At 53.6% G+C, this 20533-nt stretch overlaps 1 protein-coding gene across 5 annotated transcripts in view; it reads right to left on the reverse strand.

The window, feature by feature from the left end:
- DISP3 (dispatched RND transporter family member 3) overlaps positions 1–20533 on the reverse strand; it is a 51374-nt gene that overhangs the window by 29037 nt on the left and 1804 nt on the right. For all 5 annotated transcript variants that reach the window (XM_060311216.1, XM_030865751.2, XM_060311225.1 and 2 more), the window contains exons 2-3: positions 2310–3408; positions 1159–1378 (exon numbers count right to left, since the gene is read on the reverse strand). In XM_060311216.1, the coding sequence (XP_060167199.1) occupies positions 1159–1378; positions 2310–3405 (1316 nt within the window). In that variant the 5' untranslated portion in view covers positions 3406–3408. The remainder of the gene's footprint in view (positions 1–1158; positions 1379–2309; positions 3409–20533) is intronic.

Consider the following 20533-nt stretch of genomic DNA (forward strand, 5'->3'; position numbering starts at 1 on the left):
GCTCTGCAGAATACTCCAGGCTCTCAGTTGAACATCTTAGAGAACCAAGGGCAAACTAGAGGTAGGCTGAGAATTTTCAGTATTGCAAACCTGCCTCGACTTTGTGTAACTGCTGACTATTTAAGGTGATCAGTCACAACTCCATCTGCCTAGTGGAGGGAAGGATAAACTTTCTCTGGAAGAAATAACATCATCTGGACCTCTATGTTTTTATATATAATGTTCATCACTCAGTAAAAATTACCAGGCATACTCACAGGCAGGACTACATGACCAAAAACCAAGTGAAAGAACAGACCAAAGAAACAAATCCACAAGTTATCCATAATAACCTAATAACTTAATATGCTTAAGATGCTTATGGTGTGTATAAGGGGCTCAGAACAGTGTGTGGCACAGGGTAAGCACACAATAAATGTTAGCTCTGATTATTACAGTAGTTGCTCAATAAAGGAACGAGGGTATTTCAGTCAGATTCATTCCTCCTGTGCCGGGGGATGACTTGTCAGGGCAGAGGACCAAGAGGCACTAGAGTTACTGCCCTGCAGGACTGACAGATGAGCTGTCCAATGGTCTTTCCTGGTGGCGAGAGGCCCAGTTGTATTCTCAGACACACATCCCAAGGGCTGGAGGATGATCAAAGCACCCACTGCCCAAAAGCTCTTTCATATCTCTTAGTTCGTCTCCTCCTAATGACTGCAGAAGGGTAGCAGGAGTCATCATCCCCGTTTTACCAGTATCAGAGGCCCAGAGAAGTGAAGTGACTTGCCCACTATCTCCCTGGATAGTAGAAGCAGAGAGGAACTCCTTATGCCCTGGTCAATACTCTTTCCACAAAGCCTTCTAGCACCACCTCAGGAGAAAATCAACACCAAAGACCTCGAGGGCAGAAGTTCCTCCAAAGCTGTCATGTTCACTAAACTATCAGCACTGATCAGGAAAAGCGTCCTTTCATCTGTCAGAGTGATGATGAGGATGTATCTGGCTCTGCCCCTGATCTGAAAAGAAAGATCTCCTAGGGAAAAGGTTGCAGGTAAGGGGATCTGGGGTTTATGAGAAAAGAACCACCTGGAAACCAATTCCCTATGCTAATACAGCCCTTTCCTGGTACAAACAAGGACAGGCCAGGCACACACCGGGTGCAGCTGGACTGCCTACCTAGTGGACTGCTTGGCCAGCATGGCCACATAGGTGACCACAAAGCTCTGAAACTTAGCCCGCTGCTCCTCCCAGCGATCGTCCACCGAGTAGTAGTTGGGCAGGGGCGCTCCAAAGAGGATCTCGCTGCGCAGGAGGGAGCTCTTGAGGTTTTCTGCAGAGAGGCCTTCGTCCACATACCAGTAGAACTCCGGGTGAGTCATGGCCAGCTCTAGGGAGCCTGCAGGGGCACAGGTCAAGGGGTCCAAGGAGCTCAGTGGGTCAGCTCCCAACAACCCTCCAACATCCTGCCTTCCTCAACACCTCACCCCCTTTCTGAGGAAATGGAAAACTGTCCCAGCTTGGGCTACCTCCAACTGTCTCTAATAGAACGGATGGTTTAGAGAAATCACAGCTGTCCAAGGGGAGCAGCCCCCCAGATATGCTCATGCGGCTCCCACTAAGTTTACACCTTCATTTCAGCTTGAACCTCACCTAATTCAAAGGCTCAGTCTCTGCAGTCCTGTAACTCCTTCCCATCCCAGTCCCACCTCCACCTGCTTAGAACCCCGCCCATGTGCCCCTTAAAAGGCAAACCCAAGCCCCGCCTCCACAGCCAACCTCTGGCCCCTCCCCATCCTTTCTCAAGTCCCATCCCTAACGTACTTCAAACTAATGCACCTTGATCTTCCTGCAACCCCAGCCTCTCTCCAGATGCCCAGTTCTCTGTAACCACACCCCACCTTCCCTCTAACCAACCTCACGCCCAAGCCCCACCCCAAGCCTAACTCTGGCCACAGCATAACTCCCAGTCTCCCTCAATCCAGGTGTGCACACAAACCTTCCTTAACTCCCTCAGATCCCATCTTACACCCAACCCCAGCTCCCTGCCCTTCCTCAATGATGGCCCCCAGGCCTGCCCAGCACTCAGCTCCAGCCTGACTCCACCTCACAGCCAACTCCGACCCCATCCTCCGACCAGTCTGTAAAGCACTGAGTCAAGAATCAAGCCTTCCCTTAACCTCCAAGCCCCGCTCCCAGCCTCATTAACCACCCCCTTCCCTTACAAGCCCCACCTACCCTCAGTCCCCACCCCTTACAAGCCCCGCCTCCAGCCTCCTTCAGACCTGGTCCCTACAGGCCCCACCCCACCCACACCCAGGGCTGCTCACCCCGGATGTCGGCCAGGTCCTGGCCCATGCCATCATAGTAAATCTTGCCACCCCTCTCAGTGGGAAAGAAGTAGGTCATGAGCGAGCTGGGTGGGGAGCAGTAAGAGTAGGAGCCGAGCGGCAGGTCTTTCAGCACTTCATGGGGCTTCCAGCAGAACTCCCGGAAGCCCGGGTGGTCCATGATCTTGCGCTCAATCTCGTGGATTGTGACCAGCCTCTCACTCGTGAAAATGTTGCGCTCTGCGTCGCCACGCGCCAGGAAAATGAGCTCGATGCGCCAGTGCGCGTGCGTCTGGGTGTTGGCGCTCACATAGGAGCGTGAGTAGTCCCAGCGCGAGGCGCCGCGGCGGGCACGGCTCTGATTGGCCGCAGCCGCCGTGGGGGGAGGGGCGCTGGGTTGGCGCCGCCCATTCTTGTCCAGTCCCTGGTTCACCTGGGCTTCACTCTGGTTGGCTGCCAGGCTCCCCAGGGGTGGAGTCGCTCGCCGAAGACGCCCGCTCCGATTGGCTGCTGGCTTCTGAGCGGTGGAGGTGTCCCACAGTCCTGGGCCAAGCCGCAGCGCGGCAGGGACCTGGTACGGGGCCCGGGTGGCCGGCCGTGAGCGATTGACTGGATGTAGCTGCTGCAACTGCTCTGTGATGAGGCGTTGCAGCGTCTCAGAAGTGAAGTCGGCCAGGTCGCGCCGGTTGCGGCCCCAGGACCCAAACTGGGATTTGAGCGCCAGCGCGAGGGCGTCGAAACGCTGGGAGGCCTCATGGTTGCGGATCTCAAAGGCATTGTAGGAGATGTCAATGTCCAGCGGCGGGTAGTAGAGGAACATGAAGGCTGAAAGAGCCATGGGGATGCTGCAGCCGAGGAAGAGCACCAGCCCCGCACAGCACGGATTGGTGAAGGCCCAGCCCAGTGTATTCCAAAAGCCTGACGCTGGGGGCCGGGAGGGCAAGGTCCAGTGCCGCCAGCAACACTGCCCCCCTGCCCCAGCTTGGGGCCCCGGCTTCTGGGCCCTCCTAAAGGCCTCACCCGTTGCTTCCTCCTCCTCTTCCTGCGCCTCCTCTAGCCACACATCCTGCAGCAAGGGGTCATCCTCCGGGTCCATAGCCTACAGGAGAGGGAGAGGGTCAGCAGGCTGCAGAGAAGGAGAGGATGGTGCCCAGTAGCTGCAGTCGCCCACCCTGAGCGTTAACCCTGCCCACTCATAACCAAGACAAATACTACAATGGAATTGCATCAAGCAGGCACTTAACTGAATTCAACCACATGTGTACAAAACAGAAAGAAAAATCCTATTATTTGCCCATCACATCTCCCAACTAGATCAGGGCTTTCAAGGTCACAGAAAAAGGAGAATCACAGCCCAGTTGCAAACAGAAGAGAAATTCCTCCCCGTGTAAGGGATATTCGAGGGGAATTTTGAAGATGTATGATTTCCCAATTTTTGCTGCATCCTCTGATTTTAGAACTCAAAGCCAATGTGAGGTGTGACTTTGCTGCAATCACTTTTATTTAACGAGCAACTGTAAAGGCATCCAAAAGTATCAGGGTAGAAGGGAAAGAGCATGCTCTTTGGAGTCAGACCCTAGTTTGCATCCTGAACCTCAGTCTTCATCTGTAAAACAGAGGTGGCCATTCCTGCCTCACATGGCTGTGGGGCGTGTCAAGGGTGGAAGCACGCTCAGTCTGTGGAGTATATTATCACTTGAGCAGATTTCTTTGCTTCTCTCTGGGGACTGTAATGTGCTCAGCCAGTGCCCACGCGGCTCTTCCAGGGCTAGATGCCTGTCATAGTTCCGCTCAATAACTCTCAATAGCTCCCCACCCCCTCTCTGGGACACTGCAGCTGTGGCCACTGTTTGTCGGGCTCAGACCACTTAATATGCAGCTCCAGGGACGTCAAACCTTTAGGCACAGACAGGGGCCGGGCATCTGTCTCCCCAAGACGTGGGCACAAGCAGCAGGAGGGCCTGGCAGGAGAGGGCAGCCTGAGGACTCCAGCAGGGTGGTCCAAAGGCAAGAGGCCTTCCGGCATCCCCGGGCATGGCCCGTCCCCTTGTCCTGCCTGCCCTCTGTTTGGACGGAGAGAGACTCATTATCCAGTTAGAGGCCAGGCAGTGAGAAGGGGAAGCTAATTATGCCAGCGCTGGCTAATTAATGCTGTCTTTCCTATTAACATTCTCTAGAATGCTCCACTTCAATTAGACTGTCTGTCCGGGAAGAGAGGGGGCTCCCCTCAGCCCAAAGAGAGTGAAGGAGAGAGCGCAAGGAGAAGGAGGAAAACAGAGACTGAGAGACAGGACTTGGGAGAGATGCGAGACAGAGAAAGATGAAAACTGGAGAGGGACAGGAGAGTGGAGTTAGGGGACAGAAGAGGAGGGAGGGGGTGCCGAGGGTGGGTAGGAGAGGAAGACCTGAAAGGGAGAGAGGCCTGGAAGGGGTGGGAACTGCTTCTGTAATATTCGAGATTCCTACGGATGCAAACATTTAACTTCCCATTTCTTAGGCCCTAACACAAGCCTGCCGAGGGGACGCTACCTGCACTGAGGCCCAATTTGCTTTAGCAAAAACTTGTGCGAGTGAACCAGAGGCAGCTCAGACTCACCCCATCTCCAAAGGGCAAACCCAGGTCTGCATGTGGAGGTGGGGGATTGGGGGAACCTCCACCCCATTCCCAGCCGCTGAAGGAGGAAACTGATGGTAATACGGTGGAAAGGGACAGGGGCCAATTTTGCATTTTTTTTCTGGGGACTAAGTTCATCCACTGGCCGCCAGCCTCAGCCTGCCTTGCCCAGGGCACAGTTTACAATGTGTTGGTGTGTGAGTGCGTCTAAGACCAGGATTCCGAGTCTTGTCAGTACTCCCTGGGTGATCCCTCTATCCCATTGCTACTCCATCAGGAATGCTACTCCCTTCCCCAGATGTCCAAGTTTAAAACATCTTTCAAGGCCTTGCTCAAGTGTCACCTCTGCCAAGAAGCCTTCCCAGATCTGAACACCCCGCACCCCCCACCCCCAAGCTACTTGTCTAAGCTTCTCACCACACTTTGCGGGACAGGGAGGGAGAGGCAGTGTAGCAGATTGTTAAGGGCCATGGTTTTGGAGGCAGACAGATTTGGGTGCAAATCCCAGCTGTATGACTTAGGGCAGACAGTGTAGCATTTCTGAGCCTCAGTTTTTCCATCTGCAAAACGGGGCTAACAGTACTCACCATCGAGGTTGCTAGATGATATACAGAGCAGGCTGATCACAGTGCCTGGTAGGTATAAGTGCTTAGGAAATGACAGCTACTATTCTTTAACACTCTGCTTCTCCCCAAAGGCTGTGAACTCCTAAAACACCCACGGGGCCCATTGTATTTGCCAAAGATGGCCACAGTATCTCCCACCTCACATGTTCTTCTCATGTTGTGACTTTAAGACTTCTCCCATCAAGAAGTAATGTCTGCATTCCTTGCCTTGAATCTGGGTGGGCTGTGGCCACAGCAGAGTGATGCTCTGTGACTTCTGAGGCTAGCTAAAAAGGGAGATGCCGCTTCCACCTGGCTGTCTCGGGACACTCATCCTTGAACCCCGCCACCATGCTGTGAGGAAGCCCAAATTAGCCCCTGCAGAGAGACCACATGTGGGAGCTCCTGCTGACAACCTGGCTGCCAGCCAGCATCAACCACCAGGCATATGAATGAATGCCTCCTGTGATTCTGGGCCCCCTGCCATCAAGTTTCCCCCAGCCTTCTAGTCTTCCCAGCTGAGGACCAGGTACCGTGGAGTCGAGCTAAGCCACCCTCTCCTGTGCCTGCCCTATCCTAACCCACAGAATCCACGAACATAATATATCAGCTGTCACACATCACTAAGTGTTGGGATAGTTTGCTCCATAGTAACAGTAACTGGACAGTTGCAGTGCAGCCCTGTCGCATATGTATGACTCTGTGCCCTGCAGGCTGTACTTGCTAGATTTAAGTGACCCATTCTGCCTCCCAGTGAGAGCCCCACAGCTCGGTGGACATGAGCTCCAAGGGAGCAGGGACTTGGCTGTCATGTTCCCTGCTGTGTTCCTGTGGCCTAAAATACTCCGGGGAGGGACGTTAGTGCCTAGCAGATATTTGTTAAATGAAGGAAGGAAAGGGAATCTCTGAAGAGGCTGGGTTTGATATTAGGTAGAACTTTCCCCTGGACAGAGGACAGTCAGACACCAAACAGTATAAGCATAGGGCAGAGAGTATGGTTTCTCCTGCCTGGGGTGGGAAGGATCTTGGAGAGGATGAGATGGAAGAGGAGGAAGTGGACCTGATGAGCTGTCTAGCACGCCCCTCCCCGCCTCCACCACCATGCCCGCCTTCTCAGTCTACCCCTGAAAAGGAAAGTTGCCAGGTGGGAAATGACACATGGCTCCAGACCCAGCTCAGCTTCCAGCTGTCTGTGTGGCCCTGGGCGTGTCCCATCCCTTCCTGGTACCCTGTCTCTGCCATCTGGCAGTGGGATGGTGAAAGCCCAGGTCCCTCCAGCTTTGACACCTCCAGACTCTCTGAGAAGCCCTAGTCTGCAGGCCAAGGGGAGGGTGGGTGCAATCTGAGAGATTCCACCAAACCAAGGGATGCCCGGCTGGCAGCTGGGGTCTGACACCAATGCCTCAGCTGGCAACCCCGTCCTCAGCAGCCCCTCCCAGGATGGGCAGCAAATTGCAAATGTGTTTGCCTTTCTCAAATTATGGGAATTGATTAGCTTAGTGAAGAGCTCCAGCTGCACCATGCTGGAGCTCTGCACTAAGCTGATGGTGCCTTCAATACCTCTCATTGACTCAGACAAAGAGCCCAAAATAGGGCTGTGATCACGGGGGACTGTCACCCTGGCCTCGTGATCTCCCCTTAGGGTGCCCCTGCTCAGTGACCGACAGGTTTGCTCTCTCCCTCCATCTCCATCTGTCTCTGACACACACACACACACTCAGAGACAGTCAAAACTCTGGGCCTCCCGGGGGCCCATGAACCAAGGTGGACACACATCCTTGGAACATGGTTTCCCTCCTCTTGAGAAAAGCAAATGAGACAGCAGCCTACAAGAGAAGAGCAGACCCTGAGGAGCCTCAGAAGAAAGAACCTGGCCCAATTTCAAGGGCCAGGCTTGGGGCAACCCAAGGCCACATTTGCAGCATTATCCCAATTTTATAACAGAAAAAAAAATCTACATATATATGCATTAAAAAATCCCATTAATAGGGCTTCCCTGGTGGCGCAGTGGTTGAGAGTCCGCCTGCCGACGCAGTGGACACTGGTTCGTGCCCCAGTCCAGGAGGATCCCACATGCCGCGGAGGACTTCCCGACTTGTGGACTTCCCCATCCACTACGCCTCCGCTTTGGCGGGAGGCGGTATTGTCTCAGACACCCTCAGCCCCTCACGGGGCTCTGCGCCTCTCCAGAAGGCCTCCAAGGGATGTGGCCCCATGCCTGAGCTGCTTGTATCCCTGTTTACAACTTCCCTCCTTCTGACGAAGGGTAACAGAACCCTTCCTTCTTCATTTCCCCATCCCAGCCAAACTATTAAAATGTAATAAAAGAATCGCATTAGCCTTGCAGATTCGGCTTAAAGCACGTATATGTATATATAATTTAATGGTAATTAGGAGCTAATCAGCGTTTTCTTCCCGTCTAGGGGTATTTTGCCTCCCTGGTTCAGCTCTGGTTCTTGGAAACATCTTGGGGTCTTTGATTTTCCTACTCTTGGGCTGAGAGATTTGGGCAGAAATTCAAAATGAGATATTTTGAGTCAAACAGCTCCATTTCCTCCTGATGTGCTGCAGTGGGGACATTGTGCCCTTCTCCACTCTCTGGTTATGGATCTAGCCCTCTGGTGAATTTAGCTCATCAGAGGTGCAGAAGAGAGGAAAGGAAAGACGAGGGCTTCGTCCCTACTAGGCGTCACTGTCCTAAATCCTAATACCCCATCTTCTAAGAGTCTGCCAGCCTCCGTATGCCCCAGCTATGTGCCTGCTATCCAGAATTCCAAATTCTTCTTGGATACCTGAGTACTCCATCTCAGGCCAGGAGGATGCAGATACATTGGAGACATGGTGATAAAACTGGGTCAAGGGGCTTCCCTGGTGGCGCAGTGGTTGAGAGTCCGCCTGCTGATGCAGGGGACACAGGGGACACAGGTTCGTGCCCCGGTCCAGGAAGATGCCACATGCCGCGGAGCGGCTGAGCCCGTGAGCCATGGCCTCTGGGCCTGCACGTCCGGAGCTTGTGCTCCACAACGGGAGAGGCCACAATAGTGAGAGGCCCACGTACCGCAAAAAACAAAACAAAACAAAACTGGGTCAAAATCACACAGATGGGATGAAGCCGGAAACCCAATTAGCTCAATGCAGAAACTGACACCCAGGAAGAGAATCATAACATAATAATTAGCTGTGCACCCACCATGTGCAAGCACCTTCCCTCATATATCAGCCCTGCAAGGGAGGCTTTATAAGCATCCCCATCTTACAGAGTAATAAACAATCAGAGAGGTTAAGGGGCTCTCTTGTGGTCACACAGCTAATAAGGCATGGAACTAGCGTTTGAACCTCAGGTCTACGAAGCCCGAAGCCTATGTTCTTTTCACCATTCCAAGCAGCCTTTGAGTTCCTTGAGAGTTGAGATGTAAATACTCACTGAGGAAACCCACTGCCCTTTAGCAAGCCTGTAGCATCCCCGTAAGACCTGAAAGCACGCAGGTCTCAGCAATTCTGCTTTTAGCAGGTGACAGGAAGCTCAGGGCGTGATGCAAAGGAAGTCTCCACCAGCCTTGGACGCTTGGCTTTCCCTTCAAGGAAAGCATGGACGTGACGGTTAATAGTGTGTGTCAGCTTGACTGGCCCATGGGATGCCAGACATTTGCCCAAACATGATTCTGGATGTGCAGACTGAGCAAAGCAGACGGCCTCCCCTAGTGTGGGTGGGCCTCATCCAATCAGTTGAAGACCTGAATGGAACAAAAAGGCTGAGTAAGAGGGAACGCTTTCTGCTGACTGCCTGAGCTGGAACATTGGTCTTTTCCAATCTTCAGACTCAGACTGAAACATTAGCTCTTCCTGGGTCTCGAGTCTGCTGGCTTTCAGACAGGAACTTACATAATCAGCTCTCCTGAATCTCAGGCCTTTGGACACAGACTGAAGCTACACCATTAGCTCTCCTGGGTCCCAGCTTGCCAGCTGCAGATGTCGGGATGCCTCAACTCTTCTCAATCTCTCTCTCTCTCTCTCTCTCTCTCTCTCTTCTCTGCCTAATCAACATCCTATTGGTTCTGTTTCTCTGGAGGACACCCACTAATATAATTTCCCCAGAGGGAAAGTGGGGGTGAAGCAGGGAGCCCCATCCCAGCAGCTGGATCCTAGGATCCTCCTGGACTCTTCTCTCAAGAAGCCCCAAGTCCTATCCAGAATCTCAGATGAAAATGGCAACAGAGACAGGGAATGCCCTTCAAATCCACAGAGGAAGGAGTGTGGCTGGGTGGCTTTCTGAGCCTTTTCCCCAACAAGAAGACCCTAAATCTATCACCCCCATCCTCCCTGCCCCAGCCCTGAAGAAATCTGGCTTCACAGCCGCAGCTGAAGCAAACACCTGCACCTACTCCCCATTAAACCTCCTGCCCCCTAAGAAATACCATTCTGTCGGCTAAATCTGCCAACAGAAGGCAGGAAGAGGGATGTACACGACCACTTCTCCCCCCAGAGAAAGTCTGGGCTTATTTATTGGGAGCCCAGGTCGGGTGGGAGAGGGAAGGGATCTGGGAGAGGGGCTCTGTGGTGAGCCCGTCCAGGCGCCTCATTTCTCAGAGAAGGGCAGGCTGCGGAGACGGATCACAGGAAGGACGGTTGGCCTCCCCAGGTTGACAGCCGGCCAGGAAACTGTGGGCACTGACTCAGAAGCCCAACAGCTCGATATATATCAGGCAAACCAGCTTTGATCTCATCAATATATCACCCGGGGAACCATCCCAGCCAGCACCAGAGGAACCCAACATTAATGGTCACAACGGCCTAAGCGTCCCCCTTTCTGTGTGTTCTCTCTCTGGTGGGCTCAGTGGAACAGAACTGGTCCCCAAACACTAAGAGGGATGTCAGGTATTAAGAGCACCAGGGCCTGATTTTGGGGGGAAGGGGAGAGACAGCCCTGGGTTCAAACCCTGGCTCTGCCACTAACTGGGTACCTTGGGCAAGTCTCAGTTTCCTGATCTGAAAAATGGGGTGGTGACACCCTGCTAGCTGAGTCACAGCAGCTAGTATGGTCATGATGAGCTTCAAAGATGGGAAGAGCCCCAAACCTGGCCCCTGCTCGTGGCCAGGTCTACCAGTCGGCTGGAGCTGACTTTTCTATTCTCTGCTACATCGGCCCTCACACTTTAATACGGATCAGTCACCAGGTGCACTTGTTAAAAGGCAAACTCCTGGGCCAGACACTAGATCCCATCAATCAGATGCTCAGGGGATGGGGCCCAGGAATCTATTTACACCACCTCCCCAGGTGATTCCTTTGCAGGTACTCCAGGACTATTCTGTGAAAGACCCTGCTGCCCTGGCCACCCTCGCCTATTCCCAGTGGCTTCCTCCAGCAGGTGACCTTGCCTTTGGCCTTCCCCTTGCTGGGGCTCACACTAGCCTCTCCTCAGGCTTGTCCTACCCCCGGCTCTAGGGATGGACTCAGGCTCCTGGATTTCTGGCCAGGGCTCACTCCTCCAAGCACCCCTTTCTTCAGCCATGGGGAGGGGAGAAATGATGCCATTTGGGCCAGGAATAGTACTTTATGTCCAGAGAAAGGACACACACAGGCCATCCAGCTCTGCCACCCAGCTCTTTCTGGTGGGACAGGCAGCGAAAGAAAATAGAAGGCCCTACGGAAGGGGCTTCCCATCCACCGAGCACTGCTGTGTGCCGTCACTGGTGCTTTACTTGTTTACGCCTTGTCTGATCCAGCCTCAGCTCTACAAGGCAGCAGGAGTGGGGCTGGGATCTGAGCCTCTGCAGGCCTGAATCAGAGCCCATCCTTTTAGCCACTGTGCTCCACTGCCCAAGGGAATTCCACTCACTGACCCACTCTTGTCCCCTCCCTCCCCACCTTGTTCCGCCTGCACAACTCAGGCCTCACAGCCCAGACCCATCAGCCCTGCCCGCCAAGCAGTCTTGCATTTCTGAGAAAAAGTCAATAAAAGCTTAAAAGGGGACTTCCCTGGTGGCGCAGTGGTTAAGAATCCGCCTGCCAATGCAGGGGACACGGGTTCAAGCCCTGGTCCGGGAAGATCTCACGTGCCGCGGAGCAACTAAGCCTGTGCACCACAACTACTGAGCCTGCACTCTAGAGCACAAGCCACAACTACTGAGCCCGCGTGCCGCACCTGCTGAAGCCCGTGTGCCTAGAGCCCGTGCTCCGCAACAAGAGAAGCCACTGCAATGAGAAGCCCACGCACCACAACGAAGAGTAGCCTCCGCTCACCGCAACTAGAGAAAGCCCGTGCGCAGCAATGAAGACCCAACACAGCCAAAAGTAAATAAATTAATATTAAAAAAAAAAGCTTAATAAACCCAGCGATACTTACAGAGCCTGTGAAATTCAGCCGGGGCCCCAGACACCCCTCGCCCAAAGGATCAGAAGGTTCCTGAAAATCCTCACTGCATACCTTGGTCAACCTGTCCAGGCCACCCCTTCCCACCACCTCTCCCCCACCCCCAGTCCCAAGTCCTGGCTGCTGCCTGAAATTCGTGGGAGCAGGAGCGCCCACGGGGCCCAGCAGCCGGTCAGCTCCCCAGCCCCCAGACCGCTGGATTAATAAAAAATAAAAAGATCCCCACAAAATACAACCAAAGACAATGGCCATAAAAGCCAAATGGGATTCCTTCCTGGCTGACGAGCTCAGAGCCCTTCTCTCTCTCTGAGACCCAAAACAACTCCCCTTGCATCTCCTCTCCGGCCCCAGCCGGCTCCTCCTGCGAGCTCAAGACCAGGGGCGAGACAGGAGGCGTCAGTGGGGGAGGGTCCTGGGGCAGCAGCAGTGGCCCTGGAGGCTGGGAGTAGGGACCTGCCCTGCCACCAGCCTGCTGTGTTACCTAGAACAAGTCACTTAACATCTCTGGGTGAGTGGTTCCCCATCTGTCAGACCGTGGGTTGGGAGAGATGCTCTGTAAACTCTCCACCTCTGATTGTTAGCTGCTGCCCAAGAGGGGGAGGCAGAGGAAGGGGAGGGGTTCCCCTTCATCCCTATTCAGAAGCTAACATATAACTGGATGGGGGTGGGGACACCTAGGCTGGATCCTGATGTATCATCAAGCCAAGAAGCAGGAACAGCCGAATAAAGTGTGCTGGCTGGGTGCCATCGGCTTCGCTGGGACACAGCAGGTGGTAACCTGCCAGTCCTTAGCTCTGAGGAAAGCTTCGGAGACCACTACCCCTCCTCTCCCCCCACGTACCCAGACCACATCTGTGGGTCTGGGGACGTTCCAAGACTCTTCTTGGCCCCATACCACAAAAGCGAAGCTCGAGGGCTAATTGGAAGCTGAAAGATAGAAAGCAGACACCCGAAGTGCTCAGACACACCGAAGGGCCACCACGACTGGTTTGGGATGGAGCTGTAGAAAAGGGGCTGTATCCCCACCCTCACTGCCCAGAAAGAAAGTGAGAAGGCTTAGGACAGATCTCCCCTTCTGAGAACCTGGGGCTCCCCCAGCCCCTGCTGCCTGGGCTCGTAGAAGGCCAAGGGGGCCAGCCCCAGATGGAAGCAGCTCAGCAAGGAGACGTTGGCGACTGCTGGGGCTCTCGTGTCCCTAAGCCATAGCCTTGATCCTATGCTTGATCCTCTCATCCTGAGGGATTGAATGATGCTTCATCTCTGTAGCAACTTACAGCTTGGAGGTGATTTTCATATAGGTTTTCTAGTCTTAGGAATTATTTCCAATTTGCAAGCAAGAAAACTGAGGCTAAAAGAAGTAAAGGGATTTATTGGAACCTGACTTCTGATGAGCTCAGTACTCGTCTCATTATACTAGGTTTTATTTGAGTCTCACGTGTTGGAAAACTCTCACTAGAGTCTGCCTTCCCATCCCCACTGGTGTGTGCAGGTGTTGCCCCCATCCCCCCGCCCAGCCTCTGCCCCCAGGAGTCATTCTGGCCACAGGAACAACCCTGGCTCCTGGGAAGGGAGGAGAGAAAAAGCACCAGGGGGTGACATCCAACTTCATCATCTTGGTTGGCCGGGTGGAAACGCACCTTCCGTGCCTGCACGGGGAAGTGCTTCCTGGCTACCCTGCTGATTGGCAGTGCAGGTGCGTATAGTTGGGAGGGAGGGGTCAGTCCAGGAGTTGCACTCAGAGCCCTTCCACAGCCGGGGCCAGCAGAGAGGCCCCTGGCAGGGTGGGGAGTCTGACCCTGGCCCTCAGCCCACCCTCCATGATGGCGTAGCTGCCTACAGAGACAGAAACAGAGGGCTGGAGCTCAGCTGCCGGAGCAGAGGGTCCAAGATGAAGATCAGACCCCAAGTAGCACCCCTCCCCAACTCTGCTGCCTTTCCCATGAAATGCTTGGGAGATTCAAGGCCCCAGGAACTCAGAACTGTTGCTCCTGGCCCTGCTTCAGAGGCCAGGAAAGACCCAATGAAGCCACCTGGGCTCCAGAATGTCGGGCCCCTCTGTCCCACCCCCACCCTGCTCTGTGATGCAGTGTTCTCCAAGGCCTCATAGGAGCTGCCCTCAAATCCTCCCACGATGATAGGGCTCAGTCTCCTATTTGCTCATGACCTTGGGCTAGTCTTTCTTCCTTCCCGGGCCTCAGTTTGCCCTTCCGTAAAATGGGAGGGCTGGACTCAATGAGATCTCACGTATTTCCTAGCTCTGTCATTCAGTCCTCAAAAAGCCAGGACACAGAAGTGTGATAACAGAGAAGACGGGGTGGCTTAGGGCTAGGGAAGCAGCTGGGAAGGTGAAGAGGGTTGCAGATTTTTCAGGGTGTTGGGGCTGCAGCCTCCATCAGCTTTGCAGTCTCCTGGGTTCCAATCCCTGCCACGGCCAGGAGCCAGAGGAGCCCGGTGACCAGAGGGCCCTGCACAACGGGGTGGGGATGGGACATGCAGTGAGAGGGCAAGGTTCAAGGATTCAGACTCTGTCTCCCTGACTCTGAGCTGAAGGGTGTTCCGGCGGACAAGAACAGAATCCTTTCCCTTGTCAGTACTTGGTGTCAGTGGTGGCCAAATCCAGGTCCTGGCTGTCAAAGTCTCTCGGTCCCATTCACCAATTCTGCGTTTATGCATTCATTCACTCATTCATTCATCGTCTTCATTCATTCACTTGTTGGTGCTTGCTATATAAAATAAGGACTTTCTGTTAAATCATCATTATCTTAACTTTGTGGTGTCTTGAGCTCCTTTCCTCTGTAAGGCTCCATGAACCTTCACATCCCAGATCTATTCTCATGAGCATTAATGCCCAAGAGTGCCTCTTGGCTGACTCGTCCCTGTTTATCACGAATTTCTGGCTCTGTTACTCTGGGATCATCCACTCAAAGCCTCTGGAAGACCAGGTCACCAAGTCAGGAACCCTTGCAGGGAACATGCAGCAGCTACTAAACTACAAGGCTCTTCGCCAGCCAGCCTCTTCCCAGCTTCTCCGGTTGGAGAAGGGAAGGGGGTTACTTTTCTTCTGGCTGCTGAGAGATCAAAGCCTGATTTCTCTCTAGCTTAGCTGAATGTCTCCCAGGCCTGGGTTGCAGAGAGGAACCAAACCCAGCATCCTGCCTTTGTGAAGTCACAAGATGATATTATAAAACCAGCAAATAATATTTCAAACAGAAAGTTCTCACATACGATCGTGTCCAGAGGTATGCAAGTCCCAGCTGTGTCTACATGGGATGAAAAGGGGAAACTTCTGGATGAAGCCAGAAGAGCCCTGCCAGATGTTGCCCACATCTGGATATCCAAAAAGTGATCTGTTCGGTGGCTTGGTAGTCAAGGAGCCAATGGTCAATCCACGTCACCCTGTCAACCAGGATGCAGACCGAGCCCATACGTACAAATTACCCAGATTACTGAAGGATCCAAAGGGTCGTTTGATTTCAATCATACTCATCTGTAAGGACCCAAATCAAGTTGATATAAAGGCCAAAGCACGAGCCACAGTCATCACACGGTGGTCATGACCGTGCACTGAGGCCAGCTTGCCTGGGTTTGGGTCCTGTCTCCGCGGCTTACTGGCAAGCTGTTCAGTCTGTTTCACATTTCTCATCCTTAAAATGGAACAATAATGGTAACTCTCTCACAGAGCAGGTATGAAGATGCAATAAGATAATACCTATAAAGCCCTAAGCCCAGTGCCTAGCAGGTAGTAAACAGTCAAAATACGTTGGCCACTATGATAATCATCGTTATCATTGGGGTGATCACCCGGCAGACCCTCTCGACTAAGAACACGAGAAATCCTCCAGGACAGTGCAAAGGCCAATACAGTGGGAAGGGGGCGGGGTGAAACACATACTCCTCCCCAAACACCCCAGGAACTCCAGTTTGCCACAGCTGTTCCAACTCCGACCCCATTTAAGCTGCCTTCCTCCGAGACAAGAACACCACATTCTCCTTCATGACAGGAGTGGCTTCCAGCGGGCAGTCACGTCTCCTCTACTAACAAGGTTTGGCAAAGGACGCACCGTCCAGGTGCTAGTATGTGTGTTGGATGCCTCAAGCAGATGGCTGGGTGGAAATGAGCCTTCCCTACCGTACCCCTTCTCCCACCAAGACATCAAGCTGGGGAGGGCACCCGAGTGTACTGCAGGTACCACCCACAGGAAATTCCCTTCTCACTGTGAAATGACCACTGGCCTGGATCATGTTCTCCTGCCCCAGAGGGCACCTGGGTCCCTCTTCTACTTCTGGTGGGGGACCTGGGTGAGCTATTACTTACCATCCATCACCTCTGGTCCAGGTAGGCGGTGCTGGGGCAGGGATGGGAGACTCTGGGGAGCTCTACAAGGACAGAGACTGAGGCTTTCCCACTTCTGCATGTCTGGCGCACAGTGGGGCTGCTTAGGCAGACACTCGTGGGATGGGGGATTAAGGAGAAGGCTTTTTCTGGTAGAGGAGATTTAAGCCTCTGGACACTGTATCCCAGGACAGCATTCCCTAGTTCCAGGGAGTGCTCCCTATAAGAGACCCGGATGGTACCTGCTGGTATCAAAATCCAAGCCAGTCCTTCCCACTGTCACCACTACTTCCTCATTCCCAGTGGTCAAGTTCAAATCTTCCACCCAACGGCCCTTTCCAAACTGCCCAGATTCCCAGTCTAGTTCCCTCAGAGGGAGGAGCAAAGAGAAAGCAGGATGCCAGGACTAAGGGCATCTCTGGGAGTCCCACATGCCTAGCGGGTTCTTTCCCTTGAGTTCAGGGAGAAACATACCCAGACCCTACGCTTCGCTAACGTCCCCCAGGGGCTGGTCCCAGGACCCTGCGCTGGGCTTCTTCCTTCCAGGTTTTGGCAGAGGGTCAGCCTCTGCTGGCACCGATGCCAGCAAGTGTGACGAGGCCTAAAGGTGGGATATAAATAGGCTGCTGCTGCCCATGAGCTCCTCCGTCCCCTTGGCTTTGGTTCCAAACCTTCTCCCTCCTCACCCCCAGAGTAAACCTGCTAGCAGGGGCTCTGCGGGGCTCCACATGCCTCTTTCCTAGCTGTGTGGCCTTGGGCAAGTGAGTCGACCTCTCGAGCCCGGGTCCTTCAATTGCAAAGTGGAATAAGTACACACTCACCTTGCAGGGTCGTTGTGGGGATTACATCAATTAGCCCACGTCAAGCTTCTAGCACTGTGCCTGGAACATGGCAAATGTTCTGTATCTGTTAGTGCTGTTGTTCACAGTGACAAACGGGGGGGACCTGGGCAGGTCAGCAGGGTCAGTCTTGATATCAGAGGGGATGCGGAAGAGAGGGCTTGGCAGTGAAAACCAGCTGCATCTCACCTCTGTGCTTGGAAGGGAAGTGTTAGGTTTACTGCCTGCACCCGTTCAATCCCCTTCACTGGGGCCATGTGGACGCTTCCCACATACTCAAGGAGGCCAGCCTGGCCACATGGCACACCAGCCTGGGATTCTGAGATTCAGGCTCTGCCACCAACATGCTGTGTGATGCTGGGCAACTCACTTGCCCTCTCTGAAGTAACTTCCCCATCTGCGGAGGCCTCTCGCAGCCCTAACCTCTTATGGAGTTAAATTGTTTTTCATAGTCCAGGCATCACAGCGGGACTCCCGTCTGAGCCCACCCCCCCAGGCAGACAGGTCTGGGCTCTCATGGTTGGGGACACAGCCCAAGATGCAGAGGTAAGACACCCAGTTCCAGCCCCAGCCTGGAAGCCTGGAGTATTGATCCTGGGATGGAAAAGTCTGCCCTTTCCCCTTGGCCCAGCCGGCAGATGAATTTACATTCTTTTGAAAACCATCACATAAGTGGGTTTCTTGAAAAAAAAAAAAGTATTGAATAAATGAATGAATGAATGGCAGAAACAATGCAGAGTACTGGGCAAAATAGGGGCTCTTGCTTCATTCAGATGAAAATCTGACCCCAACTTGGCCCCTTTTAGCTGTGTGGCCTTGGGCAGACCTCTTGACTTCTCCGAACCTTGGTTTCCCCTCATATTAAATCCACATGCCATGAGATGGTTGCGAGGTTAAGTGACCCCTTCCATTTACACGTGCAAATGCTTGGTGCCTGGCACATAGTAGGTGCTCAACAAATGACAGCTGTTACTATCAGGATTGTAATTACAAGCCTGCTGCCCCCATTGTGAGGCAGAGGAACCAAGGCCATCAGCCTTGCTTGGTGCCCATTTCCAAAGAGCTCTGACTGCCAGAGACACATGATCTCAGTCCTCCCACCTGTGTACCTTCCAGCTGGCGAGGAACAGAGCGCCGTCTGGCCTCCCAGGGCCAGGCAGGGAGTGAGCTCGTGGGGGAGGCTCTGCCACTTTCCCTGGACCAGTCCTGGCAGCATACTTGCTTCCGGCCTTAGTCGAACAGCTGGAGCGTGAGCAACGCTGTCTTGCCCGTGAAATGCAACTTTTGGAAAACATGCATATTTGTGAGTTGGTGCGTGTTTCTATTTCGGGCCAACCCTGCCCTCTTTACTTATTTTCCCTGGGCTTTGCCTCTGGAACCCAGCTTGCTAGGGTGTTCTGACAGACTTTGACGCTGCTCCAGGCTTCTCTGGCTGGAGACGTGCTCAGGTGTGGGAAGGGTGGGCAAGAGAAGGAAGAGTTCAGATGACAAGCCCTCTTCCTTGGCTAAGAGTGACAGATGATCAGACACCCCTGCCTCACTGTCCAAGCTCTCGGTTTCTCCAACTATAGGTGGGGGAAGAATATAAGAGGTTCGGGTGGGGAGCAATTTCAACGAGGGGGAAGGGAACCAAAGAGGCAAATCACTGAGTTTCAAGCATCATAATGGTCACATCATGATCAATACCAATAACGTCATTATCAACCACTGCTGCCGCCACCACCACCCTTCTGGGGGCACCTGTTTTGTTTTTTTTTTTTTGTGGTACGCGGGCCTCTCACTGTCGTGGCCTCTCCCGTTGCGGAGCACAGGCTCCGGACGCGCAGGCTCAGTGGCCATGGCTCACGCACCCAGCCGCTCCGGGCACATGGGATCCTCCCGGACTGGGGCACGAACCCGCGTCCCCTGCATCGGCAGGCGGACTCTCAACCACTGCGCCACCAGGGAAGCCCCAAAATATATGTATTTTTGTATACATATAAATAGTATATGACCCAGGGAAGCCCTGGGGCACCTATTGTTATGACTGAGAGCGGGCTGGCTGATTACCCTCAGGGAAAGCACCTCATCTTTCAGCATCTCGCTTCGCTCATCGGTAGAGGTGATTTTCGCAGTACCCAGCTCGTGGGGTTGTGAGAAGTGGTTGCTTAGCCAAACGGTAGCGATGAGCGTCTTCCCACCCGGCTGCAGATCCTGGCCAGCTGCCCGTGGACAGCCTACTCGGTAGAGTCTTCGGGACTTGGAGTTGACTGCCAAGCCTCTACCCGCCAGGCATGGTCTCTAAGGCTGCTCTCAGCTAGCCCTTCTCTGTGGTCATTTGCAACCAGCCCAGAGTCTGCCTTAACGGGGGGAAGGGACTCAGACAATTCCATCCGCCTTTGAATGACCAGGTGAGTGGAAGGGGAAATGAGGAGACAAGGGAAACATGTCTAAACTATCAGAGAAAAGGGCTTAAACCATAATTCCAAGATTCCGAGGGTCAGGGGATCCAGGTTTTAGTCTTGACCCTTCCACTCACTCATTCATTCACCAAGCTGCCACCAGCACAACCAGTGGTTCATGCAGAGGATATGCTGACAGCAGCATCAATGCCCCAGTGGAAGTGGTGCTTCAGTGGTGTGACCTCAAGAAAATTACTCGACATCTCTGGTCCTATAAAGGAAATCATCTGAACATCCATTGCTCAGGGGACAGGATGCCTTCACCGGTGGTGGGTGCTCTGAGGAAGGGGAAAGGTACCATAAACTCTGGGGTTAGAATCACAATTTTCAATCCCACCCACACTCAGGAGAAAGGAGACTCGGGAGACTCGGGAGAAAGCCAGTGTCCCACATTATTAGGGCCAAACTGGGACCCTTGAAGGTCACCTCCACCAGCCCTGTCCTTGTACAGATGGGGAAGCCTAAGGCTCAGAGAAGGGAATTTGCCCATGGACACACTGGGAGCCTGTGGCCACGCTGAATCTAGGATCTGCCTCGCCGCTCCCCACTTCCACTCCAGCGTTCCTTCCACTACATCACTCTGTGACTCTTCCTCTCTCAGCTCAGTTTCCCCGATTGCAGAACTGAGGAATCCTGGCCCCTTGGAGAGACTGTGAGGGATCTGTGTCATCTGGCCCTGGAGATTTTCCCGGGGAGGGGGCAGAAGCTCCCCATGGGGAGGAAGGTCAGACTTCCAAAGAGAGACGTATGGGGGCGTGGATTCTGCTGGGGAATGCAGTCAGCTCCCCCTAAGGGTCAGCTGTGGCCGCATTGGAGCAAAGACCGACTGGATCAGACCCCGGCTGCAGGAAAGTTGGGGAGAGAGTGAAGGCAGCTGGGAAAGAGGAATTGGGAAAGACAAAAGGTGTGTGTGTGTGTGTGTGTGTGTGTGTGTGTGTGTGTGTAAGATAAACATGGGGGAGGGAACCAAGCAGGGAAACAAAGAGACAGAAAGTGCGAGCAAAGAATATGCAGAGAGACG

The sequence above is a fragment of the Globicephala melas genome, chromosome 1 (genome assembly GCF_963455315.2).
Source record: "Globicephala melas chromosome 1, mGloMel1.2, whole genome shotgun sequence".
NCBI classification, from domain to species: Eukaryota; Metazoa; Chordata; class Mammalia; order Artiodactyla; family Delphinidae; genus Globicephala; species Globicephala melas.